This window comes from Salmo salar, chromosome 13, assembly GCF_965601325.2.
Source record: "Salmo salar chromosome 13, fSalSal1, whole genome shotgun sequence".
Classification (NCBI taxonomy): Eukaryota; Metazoa; Chordata; class Actinopteri; order Salmoniformes; family Salmonidae; genus Salmo; species Salmo salar.
In genome coordinates this window covers 43,201,314-43,220,002 of record NC_138303.1, presented here as the reverse complement: position 1 = coordinate 43,220,002, position 18,689 = coordinate 43,201,314, and the positions used below count along the sequence as shown (strand labels likewise).

The 18,689-nt window shown below is 39.2% G+C and overlaps 3 protein-coding genes across 14 annotated transcripts in view; all 3 read left to right on the top strand.

Moving 5' to 3' along the window:
• hoxc10aa (homeobox protein HoxC10aa) overlaps positions 1-18,689 on the top strand; it is an 88,138-nt gene that overhangs the window by 30,455 nt on the left and 38,994 nt on the right. For 5 of the 12 annotated variants that reach the window (XM_014135577.3, XM_014135578.3, XM_014135566.3 and 2 more), the window contains exon 1: positions 4,723-5,234. The exons of 4 other annotated variants lie outside the window; for them this stretch is intronic. The gene's annotated coding sequence lies outside the window, so the exon portion shown is untranslated. Of the gene's footprint in view, positions 1-4,722; positions 5,235-18,689 lie in introns of those variants that run through there. 3 more of the 12 variants (XM_014135568.3, XM_014135580.3, XM_014135579.3) reach the window with 1 other exon arrangement.
• Positions 11,794-12,973, top strand: hoxc6aa (homeobox protein HoxC6aa; the record flags this gene model as incomplete). The annotated part of the gene is given in 2 exon segments (NM_001139528.1): positions 11,794-12,202; positions 12,694-12,973. Coding segments are annotated over 2 exon segments (689 nt in total), but the record flags the coding sequence as incomplete, so codon positions are not given.
• hoxc5aa (homeobox protein HoxC5aa) lies at positions 14,920-16,722 on the top strand. The gene is made up of 2 exons (NM_001139529.1): positions 14,920-15,493; positions 16,481-16,722. The coding sequence occupies exons 1-2, from the start codon at positions 14,998-15,000 to the stop codon at positions 16,696-16,698; spliced, it is 714 nt and encodes a 237-aa protein (NP_001133001.1). The 5' UTR covers positions 14,920-14,997; the 3' UTR covers positions 16,699-16,722.

Sequence of the window (18,689 nt, the reverse complement as noted above, 5' to 3'; positions counted from 1 at the left end):
CATACACACACACACACACACTCACACACACACACACACACACACACACACACACACACACACACACACACACACACACACACACACACACACACACACACACACCCCCCCCCCCCCCCCCTAGTGGAGGCTCCTCAGAGAAGGAAGGGGAGGACCATCCTACTCAGTCAATTGCAGAAAAAAATTATGAAACATTAACAAAGTTATCCTTTTAGGATAAAACTTTATTATATATATTCACGCCACCAAATAACTGATTAAAACACACTGTTTTGCAATGAAGGTCTACAGTAGCCTCAACAGCACCATGGTGTAGCCAGAGGACAACTATTTCACATCTTCCTCTGGATATATGAACTTCAATACAAAACATAGGAGGCTTGTGATTCTCAACCCCTTCCATAGACTTACAGATTAATTATGACAACTTCCGGAGGACGTCCTCCAACCTTTCAGAGCTCTTGCGGTATGAACTAACATCTTGTCCATCTAGTACTGAAAGCATAAGCTACAGCTAGCTAGCACTGCATTGCATAAAGCAGTGTTTCCCAAACTCTGTCCTGGGGACCCCAAGGGGTGCACTTTTTTGGTTTTTGCCCTAGCACTACACAGCTGATTCAAATGATCAAAGCTTAATGTTGAGTTGATTATTTGAATCATCTGTGTAGTGCTAGGGCAAAAAACAAACCGAGTTTGGGAAACACTGGCATAAAATGTGTTGAATAGTTGACTCAAAGAGAGAAAGACAATAGTTGAACAAATTTGAACAAAATAATTTGTTCTGAAATAAAGGAGAAGCAGAGAGAGAGAGCTAAAGAACGAGAGAGAGAAAGAGCTAGCTATATTTTTTTGTATTTTTATCTTTCTTAGTTTACCTTTCAATTACTTAACTAAAACAGCTCATTTAGCCTACGAAACAGCCTGATTCAAACAGAGGAATGTTATTTATGTTAGCTAGCTTTCTAAGGCTAACCAACCCGCCAACTCTTCCAAGTCAGGGTAAGCTTTCAATTTTATTAATGTATTGACATCGGGGCCCGCCGTTGTAACTGCTAAATTGCTTGCTGCACACTTTACTACGTGATTGTACACATGGATTGGATTGTGGGCTTACTAACACAAGAGATGTGCAGTATTCCTGTTACATGTATTTGAAATACATATTTTAATTACTTCAGAGTATTTTTATGTTGTATTACACTGGGCTAAACTACACTCCACTGTATTTTGTAACAATATACTTTCGAAAGCTGTAATTTGTAAATTCGATATACAAATTCTTTATAACATTTCACAGTTTTGTGGCCCCCTTTCACCCTACGTTGGTCTCAAAAATCTGATGGCACTATGGTGTGATAAGAGCTTCTACTAAATGAACTAAATGCAAATGTACATGTAAAAATGAACAATTGCAAAGCATGCTGAGTATTACTCCAAGGAGCTCTGCCCCGAAACAAGGGCAATGACAATACCCAGTGTGCTTTGCAATTGTTCATTTTCACATACATTTACATTTTGGTAATTTAACAGACACTCTTATCCAGACTGACAGTGTATTCAACTAAGGTAGATAAACAACAACATATACCAGTCAACGCAAGACGTTTCTGTAACCGTTCATGAGAATGTTGTTGCTGTTTGCAGGCCATTTGCAAATGTATTATTTGTGTTTTAAAATGCAAATGACATGCATTTGAATTAAAAACAATACTTTGCAAAAGCATTTTAGATTTTATTTTTGGTATTCTTTAGGGTATTTTGTAGTTCTATTTTGGAATTGTAATTTGTAATCTATGCCCATCCCTGACTAAAGCGATAGTTCTAGTTCGTTGGCTGTAAAGTTAATATGGTCACAACGATGTAGGTTGTGTAGTGGTTAGCGGTTATGGTATGAAGGTTTGGCTTGGAGAGGTTTATGCGCCTGGTCACAGACAGCTAGTCTGTTGTGCACATAAGTCCACAAGCGAAGGGAAAAGGTGAGAGGAGGAGAGCACTGCAGCTTTGGTACTGTCTGCGAGGAATAGGAACCGCCCCTTTCACCAAAATGTGTTTAAGGCTTACTTTTCATAACAGAAGTACTGTTATAAGAGGTATTTGGTCATATCCTGTGAACGAGAAACCTGGCTATCTTGAACTATATGTTACATGTGGTATTTAGTTAGTCACTGTGAAGTCAAAGTAGCTTTTTATTGGGACTGGAACGCTTGGTATTGGAGCAGAATACAGCCCATGAAGTCGGCATTTCACATTGATGTAAACAAACCCCTTACACACTACACCACAGTAAATATGCAATGTGAGTCATTGGATCTATAAAATGATACAATTTATGACTTGTTTGACATGGTTTGGAGACAATGAATTGCTTATTCCAATTAGCCATACATTCAAAATATTCGGCTCAGGTTTTTCGTTAGGGGTCAAGAAGCATGCCACATTCCTCAAAATCTATGACAGGATTTTGTCGATTTGAAATGAGGAAGTAAACCACAACCTCGATGATAACTATTGAATCACATAAGATGACATTTTGTTTACCTTAATTAATCGCATGTATATGCGTCAGCTCAAGAAATATCGGGTCTGAAACAGACAAAAAAACAACTGTCCAAAACCCACATTTTGTTCTAAAAGTTTTTCAGTCATTCAAAATGATTTTTAAACATTGCAAACTGATACTTTACGATGTATTTTCTGTGTTGCTGTTTCTGTAAATCGAAATGAACTGAAGATGGGGGATTATATTTTAAAGTGGGCCTATAGAGTAGACTACTCTTTAAAGAAGATGTTTACAAAGCTGTTGCATTTCTTTCTAAGATCAAATAAAATTATCGAATGAAACAGCTATTGATTAAACTTACCCACATTTGAATTTTGAATCTATTCTATCAAATCAGTGTCAAATCTGCTGCATAGTCCATTCCAAAAATGTCACAAAAATATAGGCCTATTGGTGTCTGAATTTTTCGTATCCTACTGCCTAAATGGCTAGTCCTTAAGTTAAGTTATTTTTAAACTATTATTGCCTCCTTGTAGCCTATTAAAAATACCGAAAGTTTCCGTGCAATTAACAATTATCCGAAAGCGTTGACTGACCGTGGGGCTTTTGTGGATACTTTTAACAGAGGGTTGACATTCTCGTTTAGGTTTAGTGTACCTGCTGTAAACTTTATTGGTGGTATAAACGGGGCTAGCCGTTTCCGGAAACACAGTGTTTCTCTTTTTATAGTGTGCAATGTCGACTCATCCTGCTACACGGGTACACCCAGCCCAAACGGCTACACCCAGTATGCATGGACAAGATGCAACTTGCCTCGGTGTATGTATATATTTTATTTATATCTTAATCACAGCTGTGGAATTCAAAATATGATCTATCTTTATCATATTTCATAGAGAGACTAAATGATTGCCTACTTTGTCTATGCTCAAAGACAGGGTTCGACCTATTTGGAATGACAACAGGAGGACTGTACATTTGGGCATGAACTAGGCTATTACAACAGAAACATGGAAAATGTCGTAGGGCTAAAACATTGAATCAAATATATTTCGTTTTCAAAAGGAATAGGCGTAGTAGACCTACAAAACAAACATGTTTTTCTCCGATATCAAGGCGTATTCTTTTGAATAGCGCTAGTAATTTAATTGAAATGTCACAATGTCTTCCCTCGTCGCTCATCTTAATTGTAAACTTTTTTGAAATGACAGTATCCTAATAAAAGAGGTTTGACGACACTTCTTTTGCTGAAATATATCTAGCCCTGTCGGATTTGCAGTTGTGCAACGTTCTGTCTAACTTTTTCTGTCAAACTTTTTTAATTCATCTTTAAAGCTTTACCAATCATATATTACGTGTGTTGTTGGTGGGTGAAAGGCTTAAATCAAACTCTTGGTGGGGGAAATCTGTAACATTTAGCCTGCTTTAAGTATTCGTGAGAATATTAAAAACGACAGGCTATTGTTTTCACACTACATAGGTCGTTGTCGAATAGCGTGGTTTCTTTCGAGGTATGAGGCCTGTCGTTTCTCAACGTTGCTGACAATAACTGAAGGTGAACTGTATCTATAACCACATATTTTCTATACGGTTTTTTGTTGTTCAACCAAACTCTAATAGAAATGTCTGCATGGCATGAATTATAGTGTCGTCACAGTGTCCTTTCTGTAAATTAGAAGTATTGTAGGCCTGCTCATATCTTTGAAAACATAGAGGAATCGAAAGAATTGTACCTGAGCATACACATTCATTCTAGTAGGTCTATATTCTTAATATATTGAAGATGATGATGATTGAGGGGCAAATGGACTCAAATGATTTCTAATCACCTAATATGGGATGTGTGTGTGTGTGTGTGTGTGTGTGTGTGTGTGTGTGTGTGTGTGTGTGTGTGTGTGTGTGTGTGTGTGTGTGTGTGTGTGTGTGTGTGTGTGTGTGTGTGTGTGTGTGTTATTCATGGACAACAGTCATATTGGTGGATCAATTGAGATATTGATGGATAAAGTAACAATGCTGTCATATCATTGCTTTCGTTTTGTTCTTTATAAAAACCGATATTTAGGCCTAGAGAATTGTATCCTCAAGAAGGAGAGAGAGAAATTCTAGGGTGTGCAACACATTCCTAGTTGTTTAGGGGAGAAATTTACAGCTGAGTAATAAAGGTTTACGACTCAATCCATTCAGGGATTGGTTGCAGCGAGCCACGTGGCACACCCGCTCTGTGAACATGAACTTTATGCCTTTGTCTATTCCTCGGACCTCACGTAATATCAGCAGCTCTCTCAGCAGGGGTATAGAAATGATTTCGTCAATAGCGTATTTTCCTTCGGTATAGATGATACAATAGTTTAGCTTTTTGATATGGAACGCGTTTCGTCTAGGCTCCATCCCCTTCCTGACGTGCTCCTGCATGCCTCGCGGTCAGAAATGGCTTCACCACAGTCACCGCCTCTACCAGCCCCTGTCTAGAGTATACCCCAGAGGAAGAATAACCCAACGGTTGCAGAAAGAGAGATAGAGAAAGAGAAAGCAGCGGACAGTAAATGACGCGGTGTTTACCTAATTGTTAAATTCAGCTTTTTGCTTTTCCATCCATTGGCAGATTTGGGGACGTTTGCTACGCCCGGTGTAGCGGTGTAGAGGTCTATTCGTCAGCATCACCCCCATACCTTTCCGATGGGCCAGCGAGCATGCGTCACCGTCACTATAGACAACCGGGAGAACGCAGACGCGGGTAAGAAAGCGGTTCCTTCCGTGATCCTTCCTCACTGGCTTGACTGTTAATGAACGGAACCGTATCTGTGAGAAGGGGATTTGAGACGTTATGCCATACATGTTATATGGTATCAGATATCCTAAGTGAGGGCAAAGACATTGAATCTGAATGCTATTGATCAAATCAAAGTTTATTTGTCACGTGTAGAACAGGTGTAGACCTTACAGTGAAATGCTTGATTTTGTGTAGTTTGGGTGTTCGTGACCTGACCTGTAGGCTACTGTAACCTCCGTTATTTCCATAGGCCTATAGTAGGCTACCTCCAAACTTTGATAGTGCGCTGTTCAGAAAATCACTGACACAACATTTAGAATTAGATTTAATCATACATTTTCTAAGGTGTGGTTTGTTTATCGAAGGTAGCTTGCCTTTAGTGGCTTAATAATGTGAGATTATCCACCGGGAGGGCCGGGTTGGTTTGTACTAAACCGTTTTAATCTTTATTTTCCATTCTTCCAGATTATTTATATATTACATTGAACCGTGTTTTGGGCCCTTCCCATTAGTCTAAGTGACCTTTCTTCTATTAGCTATTCTAATTGTTGACTGCATATGTTAATTATCTATAGACAACATTAGTTGCAAAGAAAGATGGGTGAGAGTATATATATTTAATCAATGTGAAAAGTCAATGTTAGATCTTGTAGTATTGTACTATGTTACATGCACACGCGCACACACACACACACACACACACACACACACACACACACACACACACACACACACACACACACACACACACACACACACACCACACACACACACACACACACACACACACACACACACACACACACACACACACACACAAACAAACACACAATACTGTTCACTGATACTAACAGTGCCCCCTTGTGCCCACCTCTTCCACAGCGGAGGTGAGAGGTTGTATAGGGGGAGTGATGGGGTTGGTAGTTATGCAGGCTATATGCCACGTTAGTGCGGATACAGTTTAATACGCAGCATTCTAAGGCACTGCCAGAGGCGTCACTACAGACCCTGGTTCGATTCCAGGCTGTATCACACCCGGCCGTGATTGGGAGTCCGCATAGGGCGGCACACAGTTGGCCCAGCGTCGTCCGGGTTAGGGTTTGGCCGGGGTAGGCGGTAATTGTAAATAATAATTTGTTCTTAACTGGCTTCCGTAGTTAAATAAAAATAAAAGTCGTCAGGCACGAAGCTTGGTACATCGTCTGAAGTATTTCACCCTTCACGTGTGGCATGGGAACCATTTTGAATTGATGTCTGTATTGTGAGACGGCTTAAACCTGTTATTTTCTTATACAATAATGAAAACAGCTGTACACAACAAATGTAAAAAATTGAATTATATTTATTGAAGGAACACCAGCAACAGCAAACATGGTCAAAATCATAATATTAAGATAACAATAAATCATAATCACAATAATCATCATGATCATATTTCACAACAACAATAATTTGCACACATAGGGCAGAATCCTTACTTCAGAAATCCATGCCAAACTAGCCTAGAACTTGCGCGTCGATCGGATTTTTAAGGTTAACCCACGAGCTTTGTTACGCTTTATACACGATCTTTTACGCATGAACATCATCACTGTTGGATTCGCCAATAGTGTATACTGTGGTCAATGGGACGTAGGCCCTTTCCTGTGCATATTTTGTTAAATATGGCAAACACTTGTACATTCATTTACACAAAATGAACATTGAATGCATGTGTAGTGATGGCAAAGCTGTGAAAGTGTGTGTCTGTCTGTGGGGGCGGGGGGGGGGGGTCCATATTGTGTATTTAACTACTTTTTTCACTATAAGTTAGGCTATAGTCTAAAGTAAAAACATTAGCTGGCAAAAATGCATATTTGATTTTTCCAAATCATTTCAGATATTGTGTGAGGCTAATTGAAATGAGACAAAGTGAATAGGCCTGTCGCAGGTGCGTTTGAGTCGTACTAGCACCTCAATGAGATTTTGCTGCAGGTCATTGTGCGGGAACCTTTTCCCAATGGTTTCTTTTTGCACTTTGTCGTGTGGGTTACACCTTTTGCAGCTCTTCGGGTTATCCTTGAATGAGAGAGAGAGAAAGAGATCATTAAAATGAAACACAGAAGTCATGTACTGCCAATGTGCGAAATATGTTTCCCCAATCCATCGTAACTAACGTTGCACTTCAAAACCTTCTTACAATAACGAGTGACCCAACTCAATCGTAAAAATGCTACGAATTTAGGATTTTCCAGGTGTAAGTTTGCAGATACATAGGCCTCTACATACACGCAAATTAAGAAGGAAATAAATGATGATTTTTATGCTATATTGATACACAAGAAAACAATGGGCATACCAAATGCCCGCGGTGTATTGTTTCCTGGGGTTTTTTGAAACTTGCAATAGGGCCAAGCGCTGTTCATTCAAACTTTTTAATGACTAGTAAACATTGTTATTGAATCATAAATCAATTTTACAAGAAGATATTTGGTTATTAACATGATTTACGATGTGTTATTTTTTTTGTTTGTTGGTCTCCTTAAATAGCCTAGTCTCTGATTAGCGTAGTGCGTAACATGCATGAAGCATAGCGCCTAGACCTAATTTGTAAATTGACCGGAAAAGGTCACCGTCATCTTATAGAAGTTTGTTCAGAGCCAGCAATGAGTATTACTTCCTCATGGTCAAGTAAGAGAAAGCTGACACGAAAACATTGCTTCCCGACCCACATGATCAACACATGTTCATCTCTGCTTCAAATTGTTAAACGTGGCAAACTGAACACTGTAGGCTAATGTAGCCTAGATATTATGTGTTATCCTGTGTTGTTACAGCTTCAGATATATACAAATTATAATTCAACCCAGTGCCGTGAGGGGTTAGGCTACCATTATTAGGCCTAATTGGATTGTTCTGGAATTGCTACAACTCCTGATAATAATAATAATAATATAGTGTTTGGTCAAAAATAGTATTATTGTTAGTAGTAGTATCAGTAGTAGTAGGCCTAGTAGTAGTATTCTAGTAAGCTACACGCATAGGGGTAGTCATAAAGTGCAACAGTGCAGATGTTCGTCTTCAAAGAAATGAAATAAATACGGGCCAAACGGGCTCTTTCCTCTCTGCTTCAAAAGCTGAGATGAGCCCACGTCATTTGTCTTGAGGGCTGCCAAAACACTTATGCCTACGCCTCTTTCTCCCCAGCTCACATCACTATACCGCATACCAACAGCTCTTGTTAATTATGCAATGGAACTACCACAAACTCCACGATATGAAAGTACAAATAATCACAGTGGCTTTATAAACAACCATGTCGAATAAGGGATAAAACTAAGATGTTGTAGCCTACAGAGATACCAAAGAGAGCGTATAGCGTATAGTCATATAGTCACTGTGGTTCGCTCTCAGTCATCTCATCCGTCACAGTTGACAACACGTTGAAGTACGTGATGGTGATACGTTATGAATATTGCTGATTTCAGAAGCGCGCTCGGCTATATGGTTCTCATCAAGTGCTAGAAACCCATAGCTATGTTTGGCTTAGTTGAGTGTCGGAGGAGAATCGTAATTCTGTTCGCAGAATGGGGACACAATTTATGTAGGCTGGTGAAATGCAATGTTGGTGAGCATAAGGAAAGCATCTTCACTACCTAGAACATTTCAAGTGAAGGATATAGGCATGGGCCTATATACCTAGTTTCTGAGAGTTATGACGCACTTTCAACTGACTTCAATGTTGTCAAATGGTTAACACCATAACACACATGTAATAATGTTTACAATTAGGCCTACAGATTTTTAAGAAATATTCCTTCTTTGTTTTCCTATTTGTGTCCTTTTTGTCAGTCTGCGGATGTCACATATGGTGGCTAATCCAGAGGGAAACATTTATTGCACAAAAGACGTCCTGGTCTTTCTTTCCGTCCTTGCTTTTATTGCCCGTTTTAGGACCCACAACAGAAGCCCAGCAAAATAGACCTACTTTAAAGATTCGTTTTATTGTAGGCTGTATTGGCCTACGCGTAGATATCCCCTTGTCAAATACATACGTATGTCCTACATTTGTGGTTTCAATAATGTGAATTATGTAATTGTTTTCAATACTATACGTTATAATACTATAGATTATTGAGAAAAAAAATGTGATCTTTAGCTAATATCGTTCTCTAAACAACCAGTGGCGGTTCTAGACCATTTCAACTGGGGGGGGGGCCAAGCTGGGGCCAGTTGTACTGTTTGAGGGGCCAGTTACATTAGACGTTATTGTTGTCATATCGTTTTCTTCACTGCATTGCAGGCATTAGCAGGCAAAAGACCATGTTCATAATCATTAGTGTTCCGCGTTGCCACTGTCTAATAACGGATGTAAAAAAAGAACGATAGCAAAAATTTGTTGTAAGTAAAAATTATTTCATACTCCACATTTAGGGGGAACAAAGGGGTGTCCAAAATTGTTGTCACAGGGGTACATAATCATTAGTGTTCCGCGTTGCCACTGTCTAATAACGGATGTAAAAAAAGAACGATAGCAAAAATTTGTTGTAAGTAAAAATGATTTCATACTCCACATTTAGGGGGAACAAAGGGGTGTCCAAAATTGTTGTCACAGGGGTACTGCCCCCCCCCCCCCAGAACCGCTAGTGTAACCAACGTGTTATCGAATAGCTTGAAGGTTGTTTGAACAATTAAATTAATCAATCTGAATTGATTTACATGCACACAGTGACTATAGTGGAAAAGGGTTTGCAGTAGGCTATTGTTGACTGAGTTCTTCCACACATGGCGAACAAAAGGATTCAATGTGGAATATTCATTTTTGGAATAACAGTTTTGTCGAGTTTGTACCTCAACTTGAGTAGCCTACCTTATAGAAAGGAGCCCACTTTTTTATCCAGGTTGTCAGTCATTTTAGACAATACGATACCTAACATTTCCACAGCTGACTCACGCACGAGCATATGTCACAGGCCTGCATAACACACAATTCTAGATCTATAGCTAAAGCACTAGGCTATTTCAAATTATCCACCTCTGTGTACGATGTACAGCATACCGTCGACACTAAAATTCCATCACTGCCATTCATCGACGTAATCATTTCGTGAAGCCAACTCACATAACTTCTATTTTACGCAATTTGGCACTGATATTAAAAGTATTAGGTGAGAGAGTATTGTGGTCAGGTAAACAAATACCTAACTCTACATTTCTAAGATGTGATTGTATCCGTAAAGGTATCGCCTACCATCTCAATAATAGTGCTTTGTGGATACATATCCTCTGACGTAGCCTGATCAATTCTCTACTCACGGTTGATTGCTGGATTTTCAGGAAAAGTGTTGTAAACGATTACCACTTAGGCTAGTAACTTCAAATACAATTAAACACTATTCTCTTATTTTTTTCTTCTTCTTGCGTTTATAATCCAACGCATTCGTTTCAGAGGCTCGGGATTTGTCGTTATGTAGGCTATACACAGAGTTATTTGTTGGTGAGCTGAGAAACTTCACTTGGTTTTATTGCCCTTCACAGAAGAGACCCTAAACGCATTCTTATCACCACCACCCTTCCCCCTAGCAGTCGGAATTACCCGTTAAGAGCCGAGGCACGATAATTACCTCCAAGTCATGTAATGCTAATTCATACACGATGTAAAACATGGAAAGAATGTGAAAAATTCTTGCCCAGCAAAAACACAAGAACCAACAGAGCGCGAGCTTTATGAGAGCGCTACCAATACATAAACATGTGATTTGGATACAACCTACACTGAATATGTACATAGCGTTGAGGACAAACGATACATTATCTTACGTATTACATTGTACTCTTTATTGGCATTCACAATATTCAAATATGTGCGTGCGAACTACATTGTCCTTGTGTGTAAATGTGTTATATATTTACACACACACACACACACCAAGCCACATAAACAGGTAAAACAGATGTAGAGGTATCAATTGATTTATCCCATTTATAAACTTACATTAAAAAACTAAAATGCCAATTCAGTGAGAGGATTATTCTGGTTCTGGACACCGGTTTGATATTGCTGACATATACACGTCGCTTATATATTTATAGCGTCTTGTTTTCTTGCTCAGTATGGTATGTCCAACTAACTTAATGCATGCGTTGCTATGCCCCACTAACTTAATGCATTCGTTCTCTGGCTGCATTTTTAGAGCTATAGCTGGTTAGCTAAAAGCTACAGTTTCCTTGCTCTCAATTGGTGGAGAAGGGTCAGCTGACATTGTCATATTGCCTCTCTCTAGAGCTAAGCGATCAGCTATAACACTCGGGTTTGTGAGTCTTACCGGAGATTGGAAATTAATAATATTGAAACCTCAAGCAGCAGTCTATTTATACAAGCAGCGAAAGGGTAAAAGGAAGGTTTTGCAAAGGTGTGTGTGCAGCCAGCAACATATCCAGAATAAGGGAGAGGGAAAGGGGGAGCTACTGAGAGGGGAAAGTGGAGAAAAAAAGACTGATAAAGAAGTGCGGAGAGTTGAAGAAGAAGGGTTACAGGCAAGGTATGAATTCGTATTTCGCAAACCCGTCACTCTCCTGCCATTTATCCGGTGGTCAAGATGTTTTGCCAAGCGTGCCACTAAATTCCACCACTTATGACACAGTGAGACATTTTTCGTCGTATGGGGCTGCTGTGACTCAGAATCGGATATACGCAAATCCTTTCTATTCTCCCCAAGACAATGTTGTTTTTGGGCCGAGTCGGGCATCCTATGAGTATCATGGATCTAATGTGTTTCTTCAAGACAAGGATGGGGGTCTTGCCAGTTGCAGACAAACAACAAGCATGGGACTGAATGCACAAAACCACATTGCTCAGGAGTACAGTTTGGATCAAGCCAGAGGTGCATCGCAGGAGCAGAAAGCTAACGTCCAGATATACCCGTGGATGCAGCGAATGAACTCTCACAGCGGTGAGTTTTACTACAACAAATAAATTAAGTAAATGAGCCAGTTTTACGATATATCTTAGCAACAGAGCATCTTTGTTTTTATGGCCCCATAAAACATCATTGTATCGTCTCGCCCTATAGAAGGCCTCTTTTCTGAGTGTGCGTAACTGTTCCAACAGTTTCCCAAAATAACTATTATATATTTAACTATTATATATTTAGTTTAAACAATTTGCATAGGTATATTTTACAAACAGATATTGGACATGCAGATTAAGTCTCATGCATGGTTTGGAGAATCGTGTTTATTTTACTGCATGCCATATGCGTTTCTACCCTGACCAGAGATAGGCTATTTTCTACATGAATTGCTCCCATCACATTTTCAGTACCTTTGTCATGATGTCTAATCTAGATTATGGTAATTGCATCAATTTATGTCAGAAGAATTCACATAATGGCTTTATATAGAAATGTAATCCAATACGTTATGATTTCTTTTCTCTGCGCAGGAGTTGGGTATGGGTCAGACAGACGCAGAGGCCGCCAGATATACTCCCGTTACCAAACACTGGAACTGGAGAAGGAATTCCATTTCAACCGCTACCTAACCAGACGTAGACGTATCGAAATAGCAAACGCTCTCTGTTTGACGGAGCGTCAGATCAAAATTTGGTTCCAGAATCGTCGTATGAAATGGAAGAAAGAGAGCAATCTGACGTCGACGGTGACGGGAAGTGAATCGACAGGGGCCACGGTGGAGAAGGAACGAGACGGCGTGGAAGAGGAGAAAGAGGAGGAAAAGAAAGAGAAAGAATGAAAGACGTTTAAAACTAAATCATGAAACTCCACTAAACTACCTAGCCATTCAAAGACCACAAACTCCCCAGCATGATGTTATTCTGATATTTGTCCCTCTCTCACAAACTTGTAGCCTAAAAACATGCGTAAAAACGTAAAACATGCAATATTCTGCAATTCAGATCATTTTAGGCTGAAAAGCATATAGTTAACTGATAGCTGTTTACTTCTGGTGGCATAATGTCCTTTGTCATAGTCATGCTATTTGTGTTGTGAAATGTGAAACATTCATAATTTCCCTCCAAAATTGTTCCATTTACACTGTAAAATATATCGTTTGGATCACTTCAGTCAATTCACATAGGTCAGTGTTGGGGATGGTTTACAAACACAATAGGGCATAAGCATTCCACATATGAAGGAAATGCTAAGGCATACTTATTTCGTTTGTGTTAATGTACTTGAATCTTTACATTCCCATCGCAATATGACTCCTGCAAATATCCTGAAAGCTCTCACGGGGTGAACTACACTACCTAAATTGTAGATATGCCTGTATATATTCTATGTATTCCCATATATACTCTGTGAGGGCTTTGTGTGCATTATGCTGCTTAAACGGATGTTCTCTTAACGTTGCACTTACCACTGTTTAGCATAATAACCGTTTCTGGTTACCCAAGACTACCTAATGAAAGGGGGGAAATAATACAAGAGAAATCAATCACTTTGTTTAAGGTTGTGAATTTATGTTTTGTGTATCATTGAATAAAATGTTTTCAAAACAGTTCCGTCCTTGTGGTATGTAATCTACAATAGACTAAGTGGACACCTGAGTGACTTTACATTACATCAATATAATCCAGAGAAGACATACGGCCTTTTGCATATTTTGTGTGTTTGATATGTCATTTGTCAAGGTATCTCATGTATCACAGGTAGCCTACATACCATTTACTGAAGGGTTCTTGCCATGTATGAATAACCTGCTACTTGACATATTACTGTTTAAGAAAGCGTCCGTATTGTTTTTAGTCATATAGCCTATCCAATTTCCAAATGAAGTTGCAACTCAAACAAATTTGGCATACCAAAATAAACGTAACCACAAGGCAGGAAAATATGATATTGTGCTATAAAGCTGATAGCCAGTAAAACATGTAGGCTATCGGCTTTGGTGACTGTTTATTCTGCGCAAAACATTTTCATATAGACAATTCGGGCACGTGGACCTATATGGACTCCCGGGATGACTATAAAACTACATTTAAACCAAATTAAGACAAAACTAAATAAAATAATGGCTCCTCGAATAGCACGCAATTGTATTCTTGTTATTATTGTTATTATTATTATTACTATTATAGCCTACAATCGAGCATTTTACGTTTTTTATTGCTTAACAATCACGTTATTGCTCAATCAGTGTTGCTCTTCATAGTGCCTCTATGGGGCACCCCGCACCCACCCTCAACAGAGGCTGGTATGCTATGTGATGCATCAAGGCAAGGGCAGTATGGAGGGGGCATAGATGAGATGACCGCCCTGGCCTGCCCTATATCAGACACCAGATGACGCTCTTGTCTTAGAGTCTCGCCCTTTTCCTCACAAAGACCCCACCAAGGTCCCCAACAGCCCACAGCACAAAGTTTACCGGACACGTTGCTCCTATTCATCAATATACCCCCGGGGTATCAAGCCAATGTATGACTGGCCAACATCAGCACGTGATCCTATTCAGATGCCCCATATTTGGGCAGTGCGCGTCGAATCAAGAAAAAAAATACCATTCCCCCACCTATAAATCGTGCTTATTTTTTTTTTAAGGAAAGATACCCCTTGAACTTCCAAAGAGCTTCATAGGAAAAGCAATAACCAGTAAAAACAACAATACAAGAGCAAAATATATCGCCCAGGCTACTCTCAGATACAATATTTAGGCTATAGGCTATTGCAGTTGTTTACTTCATGAATCTCTTCTGCACCGTTTTTGTGTGTTTTATTTTTCGTATAAGATGAGTTCCTATGTAGCAAACTCAATTTTTAAGCAGCAAACGCACGAGGCATCCTCCTGTAACGTCATGAATAGTTTAGGCAGTTATGGCTCTCTCTCTGACTTCGATCAAGCCAATTATGCCTATAACGGAGGTCTTCATGATTTCAACGGAACATTCACCTCCTCTGATGCCACTGTAAACTCTCTAAAACGAGAAGAGATGAACTCTAGCCTGCGAGGCAATACGGACACTCAATCTCCACCACGACCACAGTCATACTCAGCCTTGAGCTCCCGGAACTCCGTGCAGAACTGCCTCAGTGACGGTATACTGAGCAAAGCGACTGAAATGCAAATGGAGGTGGTCGAAACCCCCAGAACTACGACCGAAGAAAGCGCGATCAAAGTCGAAACTATGCAACCTGTAAAACATCAAATCCACTCGAAGAAGCACCAAGACAGTCAACAGCAGCCGCAGATTTTTCCCTGGATGACAAAACTACACATGATCCACGGTAAACTTATTTGTAAAATGTATATAGCCTACTACTTCCCTCACTCACTCTCTCGCCTGCAATCCTGCTTTTGTCCATTCACAGTTTTTCCTCTTGAGTTTTATTGGCCAAACGCAGGAAATAATAAAACTGGCGGTCATAAATTTTGACAAAGGCATCTATTGCTCGTAAACCTGTTCTGTTACTGTGAAGAGATGATCTGCGGTTAGATTGATGGCTGCATAATTGGATAAGAGAAACAAACAATTGAAGGAAACGATGAACGAGTATTAATGTGAGTTCTGTTGGGCTGAAAGTACTTTTCGTTTCCAAACAGGTTATTTTAGTCTAAAATGAGAGTATAGGCTAGTCTAGTTGAACTCTCGGGGGGAAACCAGTGCCCTGACCTCCGTGTGAACTTTTCACCCTGGAAGGCTCCAGATATAACTGCGGAAAGGCATTCATGTTGCCATGTCCAACATCCACTAGCTGCCCATTGGGATTTAGCCACTACATATTAGCACTGCATTTAGTGCTGTGTTAAAGACTTAAATTATACTTCTGCAAGTGTTCTTGTAACAATGATCTGGATTTCCCTCAACTAGGACAACTATTTATTTTGCATAGAGGTATTTGAAATGAACAAGTGCCAGAATATAAACGTTTTTGCTTTCAATTAAAAATAATTAGAAGAAAATGGGTTCTCATCCCAGAGATGTTATCCCTTGATTTCAATTCCATTATTTCGTTAAAAAAAAACGAATTTAACTTGAATTTAAAACGTTTCACTTTTGGGGGTTTAGTCACAAGGCCATTTTACCATTTGTTCATTATTTCAATAATTGTGCATTCTGTAAATCACAGGAGTCTTCATTCTCAGGTCATCCAAACCGTTTGACCTCAGGCCATTTTTTTTTTAAAGTATAAGATGTATATAATGTTCGACAACTCTGGATTTTTTTCTTCAAATGTAGGCTAACACCTATTTTTTTTCTAATGCCACTTCAGAATCATCTGACGGTAAACGCTCTCGAACCAGTTACACCCGCTACCAGACTCTGGAGTTGGAGAAAGAGTTCCATTTCAACCGTTACCTCGCCCGTCGCAGGCGCATTGAGATCGCCAATACCCTCTGTCTGAACGAGAGGCAAATTAAAATTTGGTTCCAGAATCGACGTATGAAGTGGAAGAAGGATTCCAAACTGAAATCAAAGGATTCGATATAAACATGGAGTTGATGACTGATCTGGAGACGAACTGCTAAAAGAAGTAGGGCCTAAGCCTACCCTAAATAGAGAGAGAGACCATGATTTGAAACGTGAAGGCCGTGTTCAGAATCAGACCCTATTATGTGTTATGGACTATTACATTATTTGCATATTTCGTGTTTGGCACTTTATATGTGGACTTGTATTCTTTGCTTAATGGTTGTACAACATTTAAGATTAAAACAAATATATAATAATAAAGTAATGTGTTGTCTTAGTGTAAAGATTGTGTAAGGACCTTTGGAAGAATTAGGGAGAGCTGTGGACTATAGCCACTCCCTCTTTCATGTTAAATTCAGAAATGGAATAGATACCAAATAAACACTCTATAACCTATACCCTTAGCATTGAGATAATAATTATGATCATTTAAATGACTAATAAGCCTACTGAGGGGTACCAATGAGAACGAGGAGACTTTATCACGAAAATATTAGATTTTTCTAAATGTTTTAAAATTCCTAGTTGGCCAGAGTATTACACACGAAGAAGAAAAACAGACGATGTAAACAGACAGTTGACTTGTTTCAATAGCAAATAGACTGGCTAGACGTATAGACCAGCAGGCTCAGGAATCTGATTGTATTATGTCCAACCAAATATTTAAGAGTTTCGTGATGGTATTTGAGGACAGCACCCATACCAATAGGCCTAAGATTTCCATGTCCATACCCTTCAACTGAAGAACCATCGATATGTATTTCGCAATTTCAGATGCTTACTGATTTTGTATCTTATTGTTCACTGTAATGTCCAGAGTTGTCAACAGACATGGAAATGTATTGTACATGTTGTCTATGTATAGTCTCTATGTAATATCAAGACTTTGGATGATTCTATAGAACTTTAGAACTACAAATATACCCTAACACTAATATTTTCCAAAACGGAGATATCAACAGTGTAGGCTACATACTGGATTATCCGCCATATTTAGGTGCACAATAACTACAAGACCGATTGTATAATGAATTGTCTGTTAAAGCTTGTGATTCAATCAAAACGCTTACAGGTGTTGAGAGACCTTTTGAATAAACTTCCCATATCATATACCAGCACATTCGTGTCGCTTTTTTTTATTTTATATCATTACATGTGTAGGCACACTTGGTATTGAAAACAGATTCGAGTCCCGCACCGTCTATTTAAATCATTTACAGTATCCCTGTCAGACAAACGCATGCACATAAAAGTTTAAAGGCCCCAATAAAACGTTATTACTAGGTTTCCACCTTTCCACCACAGATAGAAAAACGGTCCCTGTTTTAACAGGGTATAGAGGCACATAGCCAGCTGCTACTAAATTCTTATGGGTTGAAATGCAGACTAACTTTCTTCTCTGTAGAGGCTGGCGACCTACATACTTTTGATGTTTCTATGGCCTTCTGGATCAAATGTAAAAGCTATGGTTATGAAATGTAGGATCTTCATTTGAGCCAGTTTGCTACCGCATGAAAATAGTCCTGCAGCAAACAGGAAATGTGAATTATTACGTGGATTGTAATGAATGGACATTTTCGTTCAAAGTGGAAAAATAATAAACGATTGACTTAATGTCTTTATCTCTTGTGCTTTGAGTAGATATTCATTTGATCACGTGGGTCAATATTGTAAGCTATATTGGAGCTGCAGGCTGTGTATATAGACAAAACCATACATTGAATTAAAACTATGCGTTGACCTGAATTTGACCCACTGCTGGTCTAGTGACACGTGGAACTATCATTTTAACAATAGTTTAACTAAATGTCTTAACCAAAACAATCAGGTTAACAGGGACAACAATTGTTCAGATGCCATGACCTGTCGCAAATATCGTCTCAAATGAAAAAAAAAAGATAATTTTCACTCACCTCGCAGACAGGTAGCCTTTTTTACTGCTAGGTCTATATATGCAACAGAGCATGAACTGCTTTCTCAATGGCACTGTCGGGCCTAACCGTGCTACG

Coding starts and splice junctions, on each gene's coding strand:
- hoxc5aa (NM_001139529.1), top strand. CDS start 14,998: ATGAGTTCCTATGTAGCAAACTCAATTTTTAAGCAGCAAACGCACGAG. Junction 15,494..16,480: donor AAAACTACACATGATCCACG/GTAAACTTATTT, acceptor ATGCCACTTCAG/AATCATCTGACGGTAAACGC.